Source organism: Haliaeetus albicilla, chromosome W, assembly GCF_947461875.1.
Source record: "Haliaeetus albicilla chromosome W, bHalAlb1.1, whole genome shotgun sequence".
NCBI lineage: Eukaryota > Metazoa > Chordata > Aves > Accipitriformes > Accipitridae > Haliaeetus > Haliaeetus albicilla.
In genome coordinates this window covers 36,767,750-36,782,655 of record NC_091515.1, presented here as the reverse complement: position 1 = coordinate 36,782,655, position 14,906 = coordinate 36,767,750, and the positions used below count along the sequence as shown (strand labels likewise).

The 14,906-nt window shown below is 41.3% G+C and overlaps 1 protein-coding gene and 1 long non-coding RNA gene across 3 annotated transcripts in view; one reads left to right on the top strand and one right to left on the bottom strand.

Annotated features, from left to right (window-relative positions):
- The window catches only part of LOC138683512 (uncharacterized), a 143,903-nt gene that overhangs the window by 38,209 nt on the left and 90,788 nt on the right, over positions 1–14,906 (top strand). The window lies entirely within an intron of this gene.
- LOC138683509 (nuclear cap-binding protein subunit 1-like) overlaps positions 1–14,906 on the bottom strand; it is a 57,012-nt gene that overhangs the window by 22,030 nt on the left and 20,076 nt on the right. For both annotated transcript variants that reach the window (XM_069775408.1, XM_069775409.1), the window contains 7 exons: positions 13,083–13,193; positions 11,810–11,874; positions 10,982–11,044; positions 5,520–5,594; positions 4,420–4,523; positions 3,521–3,643; positions 2,140–2,242 (listed from right to left, as the gene is read on the bottom strand). In XM_069775408.1, coding sequence (XP_069631509.1) covers positions 2,140–2,242; positions 3,521–3,643; positions 4,420–4,523; positions 5,520–5,594; positions 10,982–11,044; positions 11,810–11,874; positions 13,083–13,193 — 644 coding nt within the window. The remainder of the gene's footprint in view (positions 1–2,139; positions 2,243–3,520; positions 3,644–4,419; positions 4,524–5,519; positions 5,595–10,981; positions 11,045–11,809; positions 11,875–13,082; positions 13,194–14,906) is intronic.

The following is a 14,906-nucleotide window of genomic DNA, read 5'->3' as shown; positions in this document are numbered from 1 at the left end:
AAAGTATATAAAGTTGTATAAATAGGAAAATAATTCAGTAAGACACATGGCCACCTCTTTCCTACTGAGAGACTTTAACAGCATCAAGTATGCAGTGTCAAAAATAAGTTATTTTCATCTCATTTTGCTTAAACAGTTGCAGTAAATCCTCTAGAAGTTAAAGCATGTCTTTAAAAGCATGCACTCCAAAAATATTCTAGAATAAATTTTATATTGCTTAGATATATTTAAGAAGTTGTGGATTGATTTTTTAAAATTTAAAAAAAAAAACCAAAAAAACAAAACCACCGACTTAACTGATTTTGAGTCATACTGGTTGTTGCAACACACTGTAGAAGACATGATACTGTCATGGGAGGTATGCAGTCACTCAACATGAAGCAATATCACTTGCTCCTCAGGACACTCGGCAAATGATTAATTTTAAAATGAACTAATCTACCAGCTGTTCCTTCTCTGTGATGCTCCAAAGTACATTATGCTTGTGAACTCACAGATGGAGCCAGCCAAAGGGGTTTAGGAAAGGTTCCCCCCATGCATATGCTATATGGCTTTGTACATTTAAATATGCATCAGTCTTTGGAATACAGAATACACAGCAAAGAAACAAACCACCTGATCCACTCTAAGGTGACTTCCCAGCACTTCAGCTACTAGTAGCATAATGTGCTGTTGGACAGTTAAGGAAGAATAGGTAAGACTTGATATGAGAGAAAAAAAAGCAAGGCAAACTACAGTAAGTACATTTTAAAGACAGCTGCAGCAGTACTCCTCTCCCATTATTCTTTGGGGTCTTCTAAACATAAAATTCATTAGCATCACAAAGCAGCCAAGCACTTGCAAGCACCTCCAGGACAGGCAATAAGCTATCTGCTGCACTGTGACCATTTTCAGCTCCAACTTTTCTTCCAGTCAGGTAACAGATCTTTGTCTCATGGACTTTGTAAGTCTAAATAAAGTTCAGTAATGCAAATGACACCAAAAACAGAGAACCCATGGCTTGAGCAATAACTTTCCTCTTTCAAAGGAAAGTATAGACTGCCTCATTTGTTTGATTTAGAAACTATCATAAAGAGGATGTAATAGATTTGCAAGTAGCTAATCCGGACACTAGCTAGGATGTTTTTCATTACACAGTGGGTGTTTCTCAAGACTTTGCAATAGTATGCACAAAGAATCATAACACACCACACCTGTTAGATTACTTAAGACTTCCTATTAACTCTCTTTATATTTTAGGTAGATTAAGTTTTCAGAATTAGGAGTCACATACAGAAATATCTACACACTTAATGAGTTGATGAACTGCCACACAAATGATCTCCCCCATTTGTTTTGTTTTGTTTTTTTTTAAACCAACTAACCTGCATGTTATTGATCGATTTAAACACAACAGCACAACCCAACAGCAGTATGCTTGTGCAGGCAACTAACTCATAGCACAATACCTTTTGTTAGTAACAAAAGCGAGGTGAGAGCTGGGTTGAAGGACATCTTTGTAGGCTACAATGAAGGGTACAAGGGGATTTATTTCTGCTCAATTTCAGGAGTAACATTTGCATTTGAGAGCGCTACAAAGATTTTGGGGTTTTTATTTCAATAACAGACATTTGCAACATTCTCCACTGCACAGATGTACATTTCCTCTCACGCTTTCTGCCAACATTAAACTCCAGGAAAGACCTAATTGCTTCTGTGCAGTGACTGAGTACCAAACAGTCTCTATTTTAGAACCCTTACAGGGCTACTGGTAGGATCATAGACATTCAAGGATGTACTCAGTCATGCTCAGGTGAAGAACACTGATATGCCCAGATGTGACAACAGGAAAACCCCAAATTGATATGTACCTTTATACTTGCAAGAGACTTAAAGTAGACAGAATCCTCACCCCAATGCAATCAACATGCTTAAGATGTGTATGGTCTTGTTAATAACTCCATTCAGCTATGTAACCTAGTTTTCACATTACCTTCCTTTTAGTAGTGTTACTGCTTCTGGCCAAAACACATCATCACATCACATTGTGCAGCATCTAAAATGTTACTGAAACCTGTAGATGAGTTATTTTATCAGGCACTTCACTGTCAGAATGAAATGGTTCTGTAAGCCCCAAAATAATGCACATACCACACTTACTTAGCCAGAGCACTGAAGGAGTGGCTGAAAGACTTCGCAGCTAGATGGAGCAGAGTCTGTACAAAAACTTCTATTTTCAAAGGATTGAAGGTGAATCCTTCATCTGCAAGTTATTTAAAGTTAAAACAATAAGTACTTCAAGTAGAGGTTTTAAGTTGCTCTAGAATCTTTAAAGATAATTTTTGTAAAAAGAATTAAAACAATAAATTAAGTTTCAGCGACTGGATTTTGCAAGGCTGAACAGGGAGTTAGTAAATATATTCTAAAAGGTGCAGATCTTGGGACTCCCATCTGTCATGGAGAAAACATGTAGAAATAGTTCCAGGTTAATGAGAAATAGCAGCAGAGAGACAGCTATGCTAGTGGCATCTAACAGCACTGATGGAGAGAAGCAGGGAATAACAGCTGAAGATGCTGCAGAAGTCTGCATTGGGTTGGAGACAAGGCAGGCCATAGAGCATGGGAAAGGGGGAATGGATGAGAAGAGAGGAAGCTGCAGATGATTATAATACAGAGGTTGGGTATTTGTAATGGTTGGGGAAGGGGGGCACCAATTGTGCATAGGGGATGTGGGACACTTGAGGTGAATGGTTCTGAATCCCCTGGACGCTGCTGTAGACCTGCTGGCAACAACGGGTAAAAAAAGGAACATCAATTACTATGTGCTCTTTATAGCAAATGAAGGAAAACAATACTGGCTCTCAAGCAAAAAAAGGCTCACTGCTGCTCTGTGCCTGAATAACAGAACACTTAACAAGTATTGCAGTATTACCCAAACTGTCCCTATGTTTTAAAGATCACTCCTCAAACCCGTAGCTCACACTCCTTTCAGACCCCAAGAGCACATTGGCTTTGGAAATCGAGCATTAGGTGTGGCTGGACCAACAGCAAAGCTGGAAAGAACTTGAGCAAAGTCCTATTGTGAGAATGCCAGTTTCATTTAGATCTAGGGAAAGCCAAGATAGCCAGGGTGCTACCTTTAACTGCTATGGGACTATATCAACAGGAAGCAAGCTCTTAAGTAGGGCAAAGGCACTGGATCTTCAGGACAAAGCTGACACCATGAAATGAGCTCTAATTGCTGAAGGCAAAGGAAAACGTTAAAAATCCTTCATGCCACCTCTGTGGATAATTAGCAGAAGCCACATCAAGGGCCAGGTTGCTTCTATTAACTAGAACAGACCTGTCTCTGTACATGACAAGAACAGAAGAAACACTGACAATTGTATGTTACTTCCATTTATTGTTAAACTGAAACCAACTATTAGAAAGGAAAGCATACAGTTCAATTAGCAGCAGAAACCATAACTACAGGACAGCAAAATGGTTTAGATGCAAAACTAATGATAACCTTGCAATGCCTAATATCAGATGTCCTTACCATCGTCATCATCCTTATTTGGATTAGGCACATCTTTTAAAATGCTGAAGATTTCATCGTTACTGGCCTTATTTTTAATTGCAATCGTTAAACAGAGTGCTACAGTATACCCAGGAAGAGACCCTAAATGAAAACAGAAAGTTCATATAATCCTTTTCAAGTCTAGGATGGAATGAATATTTTTACATCAGCGTGTTTCTCAGAGAAGCATGTACACTTCCCAGCTACCCCCAAAACTTGCTGCTCCCAATACCACTGTCCAAATGACCATTCCATAAAATTCATCAACTGGTTTCCTATTCTTCACAAATTCAAGCCCTTTTCTAGCACCTTCAGAGTTGAGGGGGGAATAACCCCCCTGATTAAAACTCCATTCTAATTTCCATCAGCTTCTTGAAAATACAATACTTACCTGCATTTCCTCACTTATCTCTGCCTTTGATAATGACAGATCCTTCACATGATTTGCTGCCTCTCTGCTTGCGCCATTAAACCAAATTTGTTCAGTAAAATCTTTTATTGTTAAGTGCCCCATTCATTCAAAAACAAGTCCATATTATCTTTTGCTACATTCATTTCTGCACAGTATTCTGCCCGAATGATGGAAATAAATGAAATTTTCTTTTTTTTAGACTCCTGGCAAACCAAAGCAATGCTGTAGCACCTAGACTGCAGTCCCCTCAGCATGATTTAACCTCATACAGCTAGACTTTTTTTTATTTTTTAAAAAATGGTTCAAATTAGAAAGATCCAGACATAGCACTAGATCAAAATCAAGCATATTTATTTCAGCTGAGTTCCCCTTTATGAAGTTAAGTGACTTGACACTCAAGCTAGGACATTCCCTTGCTTTGAAACAATTTGCTTGGAATTGAAGTTCCAGTAACTGAAATACTTACTATTGCTTTCATCTCCATATTTGTAAATACACACTGGGTTTGCAGGACTGAGGACAGAAAAGCTTGGAGGAACAATGTCTATTATTCGCTGATGGTAGGAAAGCCTACAAAAGTAAGTTTCACAGCAGTAGAATTATAACGGCATATCATCATCAGGGCTGACTGAACTCGCCGATTTAAAGTATTTTTCCTATTTTTTTAATTTGGACTGTGCAAAAAAAAAAAAAAAATCAAAACGTTTACTCAATGCAATGGTAGTTCCTGACAGATAGCAAGAGCTAACTTAATCAAAACTTTCTAGTAGATGCTTAATACTAGAATTTCATCCTGACACAAGACTAAGATGCTATGGGGACAACTGGTAAAATACTGGTATTAAAAGCACATGGGGGGGGGAAGAAAAATAAAAAAGATTAAACCAAATGGCTTCATTTTACCTTCTATCTTTCTTACCTTACAAACACTGAAATCCTCTACTAAATTCGCAGTAAAATCAAAAGGAGCCAGAAACAAAATGAAATCTTCTTGCAGCACAACAATTTCACACTTCATATACCCCCCCCCCCCGTTTCCACAATCCTTTAGCCCACCCCTGACAGCTGTTGTGCTTTTGCAGCTTCTTTTTAAGGTCCATGAGAAATGGAGATGCCCAGAACAATCAAGATACTTATTTATCTTAAACTAGGGATATAATATAATATAATATAATATACCCCCCTATTTCTGTGAATAACCACTGTTTTCCAGCAAATTACCTGAACTCTTTTTCCTTCCCTGCCTGCCCTATTATCAACTCCTTTTACCTATCCCCAAGCAGAAAAAGTAAAGCCGCCTTACTTTGTACCTAGAAGGATGTCACCTCCACTTGCTCCACCTATTTGTCCCCCAGTCCACTAGGAAAAGCAGTGCCCTACAACAGATACACTAGAACAAAACTGAGCAAGACAACAGAACAGACTTTATCTAAAAAAGTTAACTGAGAAAATACGTATGCTTAATACAAGAGCCACATTAAAAGGAATACATCATTACCTGGAAGCAATGGCCAAACTTCAATTTAACATACCTACAAAAGCAAGACGTTTGGAAGTCTTACTTACCTCATGCATTTTTCCAAAACCTCTCTCACAAATTTGGATTTGGGCTTCTCAAGGTCCTGAGTAAGACAGTCTGACCTAACAAAGGAAAAAACAAACAAACAAAAACAACCCAAAAAAACCCACACACAATCATTTCTAATAAATGTATTTGTGTTCTAATCTGTTTTGGTCTGATACAACAGGTAGGGAACATTCACTGGATAATCACAATTCATAAAATCATTCAGGTTGGAAAGAATCTCAGGAGGCTACATACACCAACTTCCTGCTCAAAGCATGGTCAACAATGAATTCAAACCAGATCACTCTAGGGTTTTGTCCAATCAGTTCTGAAAACCTCCAAGGATGGAGATGCCACAACCTCTCTGGGCCCCTGCTCTAGTGCTTATCCTCACAATGAAATATTTTGCTTTATATTCAGATGGAACCTCCCCTGTTTGAATTTATGGCCACTGTCTCTCATCCTCCTGTCATGCACCTCAGTAAGGAGACTGGCCCCATCCTCTCAGTAACCTCCTCATAGGTATTTGAAGGCTGCTATTAGGTCCCTCTGAAGCCTTCTTTTCTCCAGGCTGAACAAGCACAGTTCTCAACCTCTCCTCACAGAGCATGTGCTGCAGCCCCCTGACCAGCTTGGTGGCCCTCTGATTAACTCCCACCAGTTTCTCAATGTCTGTCTTGTATTGGGGGGCCAAAACTGGACACAGTACTCTAGATGAGGTCTAACAAGTGCCAAGTAAAGGGGAATAATCACTTCCCTCAATCTACTGGATGCACTCCTGTTGACACTGCCTAGGACACTGTTTGGCCTTTGTCACTGGCAAGTCACACTACTGGCTTTTGTTTAGCCTATTGTCCAGCAGGATCCCCAAGTCCTTTTCAGCAGAGCTGCTTCCCAGCCAGTCAGTCCCCCACCTGCACCATTGCAGGGGGTTAGTTCATTCCAAGTACAGGACTCTGCATTTGTCCTTGTAGAATTTTGGGAGATTCCTCTCAGGCCATTTCTCCAGCCTGAATAGGTCCCTCTGAATGACAGCCCTATCCTCAAGCATATCAACTGCACCCCCAAATGTAATGTTGTCTGCAAGCTTGATGAGGGTGCATTCTGTCTCCTCCAGGTCATTGATAAAGATCTTAAACAGGACAGGTCCCAGGATTGACCCCTATAGTACTCCACTTGTAACCAGACTCCAGGTAGAGTACAAACCATTAACCACTACCCTCTGAGCCTGACAAACCAGACAGGTTTTCATCCATCTAGACCATAACAATCCAATTTGGATACAAGGATTCTGTAGGAGACCACGTAAAAAGCTTTTCTGAAGTCAAGGTGGATGACATTCACTGCTCTCCCCTCATCCACAAATTTAGTCCTTTCATACAAGGCAATGAGGTTGGTCAGGCATAATTTACCCTTGGTAAACCCATACTGACTGTTCCCAGTCACCTTCTTATCCCTTGTGCTCAGAAATGCATTCCAAGAGGACTTGCTCCATGATTTTTCCCAGGGACCAAAGTGAGACTGACAGGCTTATAGTTCCACAGATTGTTCTGTTGGCCTTTTTTGAAAATGGGTGCAACATTTACCTTTCTCTAATTATCAGGGACCTCTCCTGATCTACACAGCCTTTCAAAGACAATAGAGGGCAGCTTCACAATGAAATTGGCCAGGTCTCCCAGCACCCTCAGGTGCATCCCATCTTGTCCCATGAATTTGTATGGGTTGAGATTTCTCAAGAGATTCCCAACTTGATCCTCTTCCACTACTGGTAATTCTTCTCCTCCTTGAACACTATCTCTAAGCACAGAGACTCAGGAGACCACGTCTGTGAAGACTGAGGCAAAAGAGGCATTGAGTACCTTAGCTATCTCTTTTGTCACTAAATCACCTGCCCCATTCAGCTGCGGGCCTGCATTTTTCTTGTTTATTCTTTTACTGATAATGTAGCAGCAGAAGCTCTCATTGCCCTTTATGTCCTTTGCAAATCTCAATTCAAGTTGAGCTTTGTCTTTCCTAATACCATCCCTGCATGCCCAGGCAATGTTTCTAAATTCCTCCTTTGTAGACTGTCCTTGCTTCCACCTCCTGTGCACATCCTTTTGCATTGGACCTCAGTTATGATCTCCCTGATTAGCCAAGCTGGCCTACTTGGTTTCCTGAGTATCAGGATAGACCATTCATGTACTTGGAGGAGGGTGTCCTTAAAGACCTGGTAGCTCTTTGGAGTTCCTTTGCCCTTCAGAGCTGTCTCTCATGGGATCCTCCCTACCAGTTCCCTGAATAAGACCACATCTGCTCTCCTGAAGTCTAGGGTCTGTACTCTGCTACTCTCCTTTCTCACTCCCCTCAGGATCTTGAGCTCCACTATTGCATGGTCACTACAGCCAAGGCTGCTGCTGATTATCACATCCTCAACCAGTTCTTTCTTGTTAGTGAATAGCAGATTCAGCTGTGTGTCACTTCTGGTTGGCCCATCCAGTACCTGTGTCAAGAAGTTATTCCTGACGCCCTCCGAAAATCTCCTTGACTACTTGCATCCCTCTGTGTTGCCCTTCCAGCAGATGTCAGGGAGGTTTAAGTCCTCCATAAAGAACAGGGTCTGTGATCCAGAGAATTCCTCCAGTTGTTTAAAGATGACTGATCACTTTCTAACCCTGATCAGGTAGTTTGTAACTCCCACCATGATGTCACCCTCACTGGCCTCTCCTCCCATCTTGACCAACAAGCTCTCAGTCAGCCTGTTGCCCATTCCATAGAAGAGGTCTATGTATTCAATCTGGTCCTTCACATAGAGGGCAACTCCCCTCCTCTTCTTCCCTGCCTGTCTTTTTTGAAGAGTCTGAATCCATCCATTACAGAACTGTGGTTATATAAACTCTCCCACCACAGCTCAGCTACTCATCGCAGTTCTTCATCTGCACAGAGCTCTAGCACTTTGTTTCCCAGGCTGTGTGCATTTGTGCACAGGCACTTGAAGGGGGCCCTTTCATCCTGCTTTATCCTTCCAAGTGCTTTCTCGTTCCCATCACCTCGCCCCATGTACTTTCCACCCCATTTTCCATTCCCTCATGTCACTTCATGGTATGAACTTCATCACCCAACATACCTAGTTGAAAGCCATTCTCACCAGGTTGGCAAGCCTGGTGGCAAAGATGCTCTTGCCTCACCTTGTCAGATGGATCCTGGCTCTCCTTAGCAATCCTTATTCCTCAGAGGGACCCACAGTCATAAAAACCAAAGTGCTGCCTGCAACACCAGCCATGCAGCCAGCTGTTAACTCACAAAATGCATCCACTCCTCATGTAGGCTTGAGAATACCACTCGTGTCCTTCACCTTTGTCCCCAGAGCTCTGTAGTTACTCTCGATATATTCCAGGTCTCCCCTGGCAGTGTTATTGGTGCCCACATGGATGAGCAGCAAGAGGTAATAGTCCAAGGGCCAGACAAGTCTTAACAGTCTCTCCACAACCATCCTGGCTATGGGCCCTTAGCAAAAAACAAACCTTCCATGACAGCACGTCTGGTCAGCAGATGGGTGCCTCCATCCCCTGCAGAAAGGGATCTCCAACCATTATCATCCACTGCTTCCTCCTGGTGCTAATGCACAATTCATGCCCAGCTGGCTCTGAAGCCTCCTTTACAGAGCCTGCTCCTCTGCATTAGTTATTACAGGACTGTACTGATCCTATAAGTTCAGATCCAAGGGCAGAGAAGGAGCCTTTCTCCTGCTCCAGAAGTTACAAGTCTCCAGCCTCCCCCATCTTGGCTATCTCCATCCACCACTGGTTTAAGTGTAGCTTCTTGCTGTCCCTTCTTCCTTGCACTATGTGGCTCAGGCTCTGGTCTTTGCAAGGTCTCTGCGCAGACCCTGTTGATCCGTTTGCCTTCCCTAATACTACAACAGCCTGCTCACCTCCTTACACAGCTCCTTTACCTGGCAACTCTGCTTTTTGACCAGAGCACACCTCCCACAAGCAAAACCACCACTACCTCCTGCTTCAGGCAATTCCTGCAGCCCCAGACGTTGACAGTGACATTCTTCCTCTAAAGCTCCATCTGGAACAAGGCTTTTAATTTATCAGGGGTGTTGTTTCCAACCAGTGCTGGGGACAGAGCCCTGTGGCACATCACCACCATTGCTGTACAGCCCCACACTGTCTGGAGCTCCCTGGTGCGCTGACTGCCCTGCTAACTGCTTCTGTTTTCTGTACTCTGGGAGCTGCATTTCTGCTTACCAGCTAAACAGGCATCGCCCACAGCAGCTGACCAGCAGATTACTCCCTAGTCAGCAAACTGTTTTAGACTTTCATGTTTTACAGTGTACACAATTTGAAGATAAGGAGCCAGTCTATCACTATTTCCTTATTGGCCATTAGCAATCTTAGGAATCCCTTCTTCATAAGGTAACTTTTTGAATGGCTTCTCCAAAAAATTAAAGCAGTGTTTGCTCTGTTGGTTAGACTGCTTTCCTGAGGAAACAAAGCTTGTATGATTTCACTATGTTCCTCCCTCCAAACAATTTTTGGGTTCTTAGCTGATATTAAATACATTTCAGAGAAAGAGAAGTCTCAGAGACAGTTATATTCTTTAAAGTTTTGTGAAAACTGGCAGCTTGGTAGAGAGATATCCACATCTGTTCCCAACAAGGGGAATGCAGGCAATGAAAAAACAGCTATTTGGAGGCTCCCACTTGGTCAGTCAACATAAACAAACTTGATAAGCAGCAAACACACAACTCCTAATTGGCACAATGCAGGGGACATAAGTAAATCTGAAGTAATGCATCACATACAGGGCTGCACCCCTCTTCCCAGGGACACCTAGGCACGTTGGCTATGGGATGCAGGTATGGTAGCAGGCTGCAGAAGTTAGACTGTAGGGAGGACTAAGCCCCCAAGTAATCTTTCTTTATATGTGGGAGCAGGACAGGATGGGGGAAAGCAGAAGGCATGGTACCTGGAATACAAGGCTTTGGGAAAGCTATGATTAGGCACTGAGGGGGTGCAGGGAGCTCCTGCTAGAAGCCAAAAGATTAAGATTCAGGGGGAGGGTGGGGGGTGTCATGTTAGGATGGCACTCAGAGAGTGAGGTTACACATATGAATGCAGGGAGCCAAAGGGAAGGAGAGTCAAGGCAAATTACTGATTAGTAGGAGAACCCTTCTGAAAATTTCAGCTTGCAAACAACTGACTGAGGCGATAAGGACAAAAATCTACAAGCAAGTCAGGTTTCCACTGTTTACAGAACACAGTACTGCTTGGATATTCATTACAGAAAACTGGGATTGTTTTTATAGTGACTAAAGGTTACCAACCTTGTCTACCAAGTAATGGTAGTAAACAGGTGTGGGGGGAGGGGTCAAAAGTGTTAGTGGAAAACAGTTAACAAAACCATTATGTTGTGACATTTGCTGGATAAGTTTGAAGGTTTAAGTTCTGATGGGAGACAGAGACTGACTTACCAATCTTCCCAGCTCCAACGGAACTGAAAGTTACTCAGGTGGTGGGAAAACCAGTTAATAAACCTTTTTTAAAAGAAAGCTCTATTAAATACCAGAACTGCAAAGAAAAACAACAAACAAACAAACAAAAAAATCCCCACAAACCTCCTAACTGACAAGTAGAATATATCTATAAGAAAATCTCAAAGATAAGCCCAAACTCTCCAATCTGTAGTCATTAATGCATTAAACAGACATCGATGTTGACTCATACAAAAAGACTGAATTGAGAGTCAAAAGCCAGCCTTTATGGATGAATGTGCAGTCTCTCTTGTTCTGGTGCATATATGACACTAATGACTTACTAAAATAAGCAGTGAAAAAAACCTTAGTGCAAGTCTACAGGTTTTTACGTTTTTGCACAGTAATTTTAGTTCTACATAATGCAGACCACTCAAACCACAGAAACACCACTGCTCTTTTCCAGCTAGCCAACCTTCCCATAAACTCACTTCCAACCCTTTCCTTCCTCAGGCCAATAGGGAGGAGAAAGTAGTACATAACAGAAGGGAGTATGGATGTGGAAGAGTTGTCATAGTTTTTATAGCTGCACTGTATAGCTAATCACACTAGTGACTTGAAGGAAAGAGTTTCTGGGGGAAGAAAGGCAAGGTCAGTCGATCCCTTACCTTCTCTTCAGATGGCTCAAGTCTAGAGCCCCAAAAACATTTTGTACAGAACCAAACTGTTTATCAAGGATTTCAGATGATCCTTTTAAAAAATACATCAATATCCAATGCACAAGAAAAATGAGAAACATTTTCTGTTGTCTCCAAAATATATACTTACCTGTCTATACATGTAGTATTCATTGTATCCAAGCGCATGTAAAGCATTTCTGTGGCTTGTGCAAGCTGAAAGTTTCTTATTAAAGTTAACAGAGAAGCATTTGAAACTGTAAGTTACTCTCAATTTTTCAGAGATTATTTCATCAACTCTCTACTGACAGCTCCCTGTCTCTATATCATGACTTACCCCATTTTGAAAAGGCCACAGGAATAAATGAATAATGAAGCATGCAGTTTTCTCCAATAAGTAACATCTATTCTCTAATCCAAGTCTGGGTTTCTTCCATTAATTACAGTGAGACCATTAGCTGCTTTTACTGGAAGCCAGAATCCCCACCATGAGACAACAAAAACTGCACACTAATGATATGAATGGACATCAACCTTGTTACGGACCACATTTTTATGATCTCACAGTTTTAGCTTCACATGCTCCTGTTGCTGCCTAATCAATGGACCATCTTTGCTCATCATTAACAGCTCAAGAAAGTACGTCCACACTGGCCTGACCCAAAGACCATGGCCAGCCAACCCTGATCCTTTGTTGCTGCATTCCTATTGATACTTAGTGCAAGCAGGTTCCCAAAATTTTAGGGATAGTCTCAGTGAGAATTTAGACTATGTGGTTACAATCACTGGGTGATTTCAAGCAGTAGAATAAAAATTTGGGAATGAAATTACCAGTAGGTATGTCTGTTAGTCCTCCAGTCTCAGCAACTAGCTCAGACACAATCTAAAACTACAATGAAAAGGGGCCAGTGCAACACTCAGAATTAGCTAGGAGCTGATACTTCCTTCCTCACCATTAGCTACTCTCTGACCTGAGAGATTATTATTGACTTTATGAATACTCCTAGTCCATTTCAGTGCAAACTCAAACAGGTTAATTTAAACTATCTACTACAGTTTTAATGTGACTATAACCATGCCACAAGGGGCCTGACGTAAAAACAGGGCTCAGAATCATGCAAGTTATTTATTCCATCCCTTGGATACAAGAGGGCTCCTCAAAAAGATCTGAGGAAGAATTGGAACAAGGTCTCTCAGTTTGCCTGGTCTGCAAGCTAAAGAACAGGCTTAGAATTGAATGCAGGCTTTACTTATGACTGTTGAGCTGTGTTATTCCTTCATGTGAGCAGTGTTATTGGCAAAATTTCATACAGCTAAATATGGGAATATTACTGCTGACATTTATTGCTATTCCATCTTGTACAGAACAAAAGAAAAAAAATACTCCATTTTAAAAAGGCTCTTTAGCAGCATGAAAAGGATACAACTTGTGGTAAAGAGCCAGGCTGGAGTTTGCACAGTTCAATGAGGAGTGCTGTGTACATAACCTCAATATGTGGTGGAGATGGAAGCTGAAACAATTCTGCAAATATTACCTATGTGGGAGAAAAGCACAGAATCAGAACACAGTCAGACTCAGTCTGCACAGTCCTGAACTTGAGAACAGCAATGCACACATTCAGCAATTATATACCAAAACAAGGCCCGTTTTATTCTGTCAAACTCATTTTCTGGGAATAAGAGAGGAACTTCAAAAGATAGTGCAAACCCTTCAACATACTAATACAAGCCTCCTTAATTACCCCTATAATTTTAGATTAATGCCATGCATAAGACTAGCATTATGCAAAAATTCTGTTATGTCTAGTAAATACAACAAACAGTGTAGAAATGAGCACTGAGTTATAGCATGAGCTAACGCAATATTATAGCAGAATCTGAGGAAGGAAGGAAGCGAGCAAGCTAACTGAATTCATCTGCTCCTGACCTAGGAAAGTATTAAATGAAAGATAAGCATTTAACATGAAAAAACAGTTGTGTGAAAGTGACATCTGTACCTTTCTTATAGCACTGCATTTACTTTACTCACACCTAAAAAGTTATATAAGGGTATTTGCATGTCCGTTAGGCAAAAAACTGCTCCTATCCCCAGGCTACCTGAAAGATCAGGGCACTGATGACATACCCAGACTCTGTAAAGCTTAAGTTCTACGTTCGGTTAAGTTCTATGTTCTTATGTTGTTTTGATACTTTGGTTTGACAGACACCAATAATACCAAAACATACATCTATGTGGAACTACTAAGAAAAAGAGGCCACACTTCAGAGCTTTTCACACAGACTACAGAGTAGTTACAGAGTAGTATGGAGAACTCTGGGCTTGGCATTATGAACTTTAAAGACATGAGGTCCCACAGGTGATTAATCCTTTCAGTCACCACTACAAGTGGGTTTATTTGAAAAGGGATAGACTGCTTTCAGTTTATATTTACTTCTGCCTTGCAAATAAAGAAAAGTGTTGTTTCAACATTTAGAAAATATTAGTTAGGCTAAATTATATCTATTGCTCTGTGTCCATCTGTAAAGCAAGGGAAATCTCTTAGAGATGTTTATTATATAGTAGTTGAAGGCAATGTATTATCAGCTTGACAGGCCTTACAAGGAAATAGCAATAAGCAAAAGGAATACAGGGCTGCAGAATTCACGTTAAAGTTTAAAACGCTGCAGGTCTGTTGAAAACATTTGTAGACAAGAAATAAAGTTAGTATTCCAAAATAAATTCAAATACTTGGGAGGGAAACCAAGGAAATTAGCAGTTATGCTCAAAGAGTTTTTATATCAGATTTCCATTTCTTCTCAGTAAAAGGACAGGCAAGGAAGGAGAGGTGGGGGGTTACCCTCTATGTAAAAAAAATAAAATGGATTGACTGCACAGAGCTGTCTTTGAAAGACAGCGATGAACAGGTTGAGAGCTTATGGGTGAAAATTAGAGACCAAGCCAACAAAGGAAACCTCGTGGTTGGTGTTTACTACAGGCTGCCCGATCAAGGGGAGGATGCTGACTAAGCGTTCTTCAACTACAGGAAGCATCACACTCGCAGGCTCTGATCCTGCTGGGGGGACTTCAACCACGCTGACATCTGCTGGAAAAGCAGTGCAGCAAGCTGCAAGCAGTCTAGGAGACTCTTGGAGAACATCAAGGATAATTTCTTAATCATAGAATCATAGAATGGTTTGGGTTTGAAGGGGCCTTTAAAGATCATCTAGTCCACCCCCCCTGCCCCTTTATATAATATATATAGTCCCCT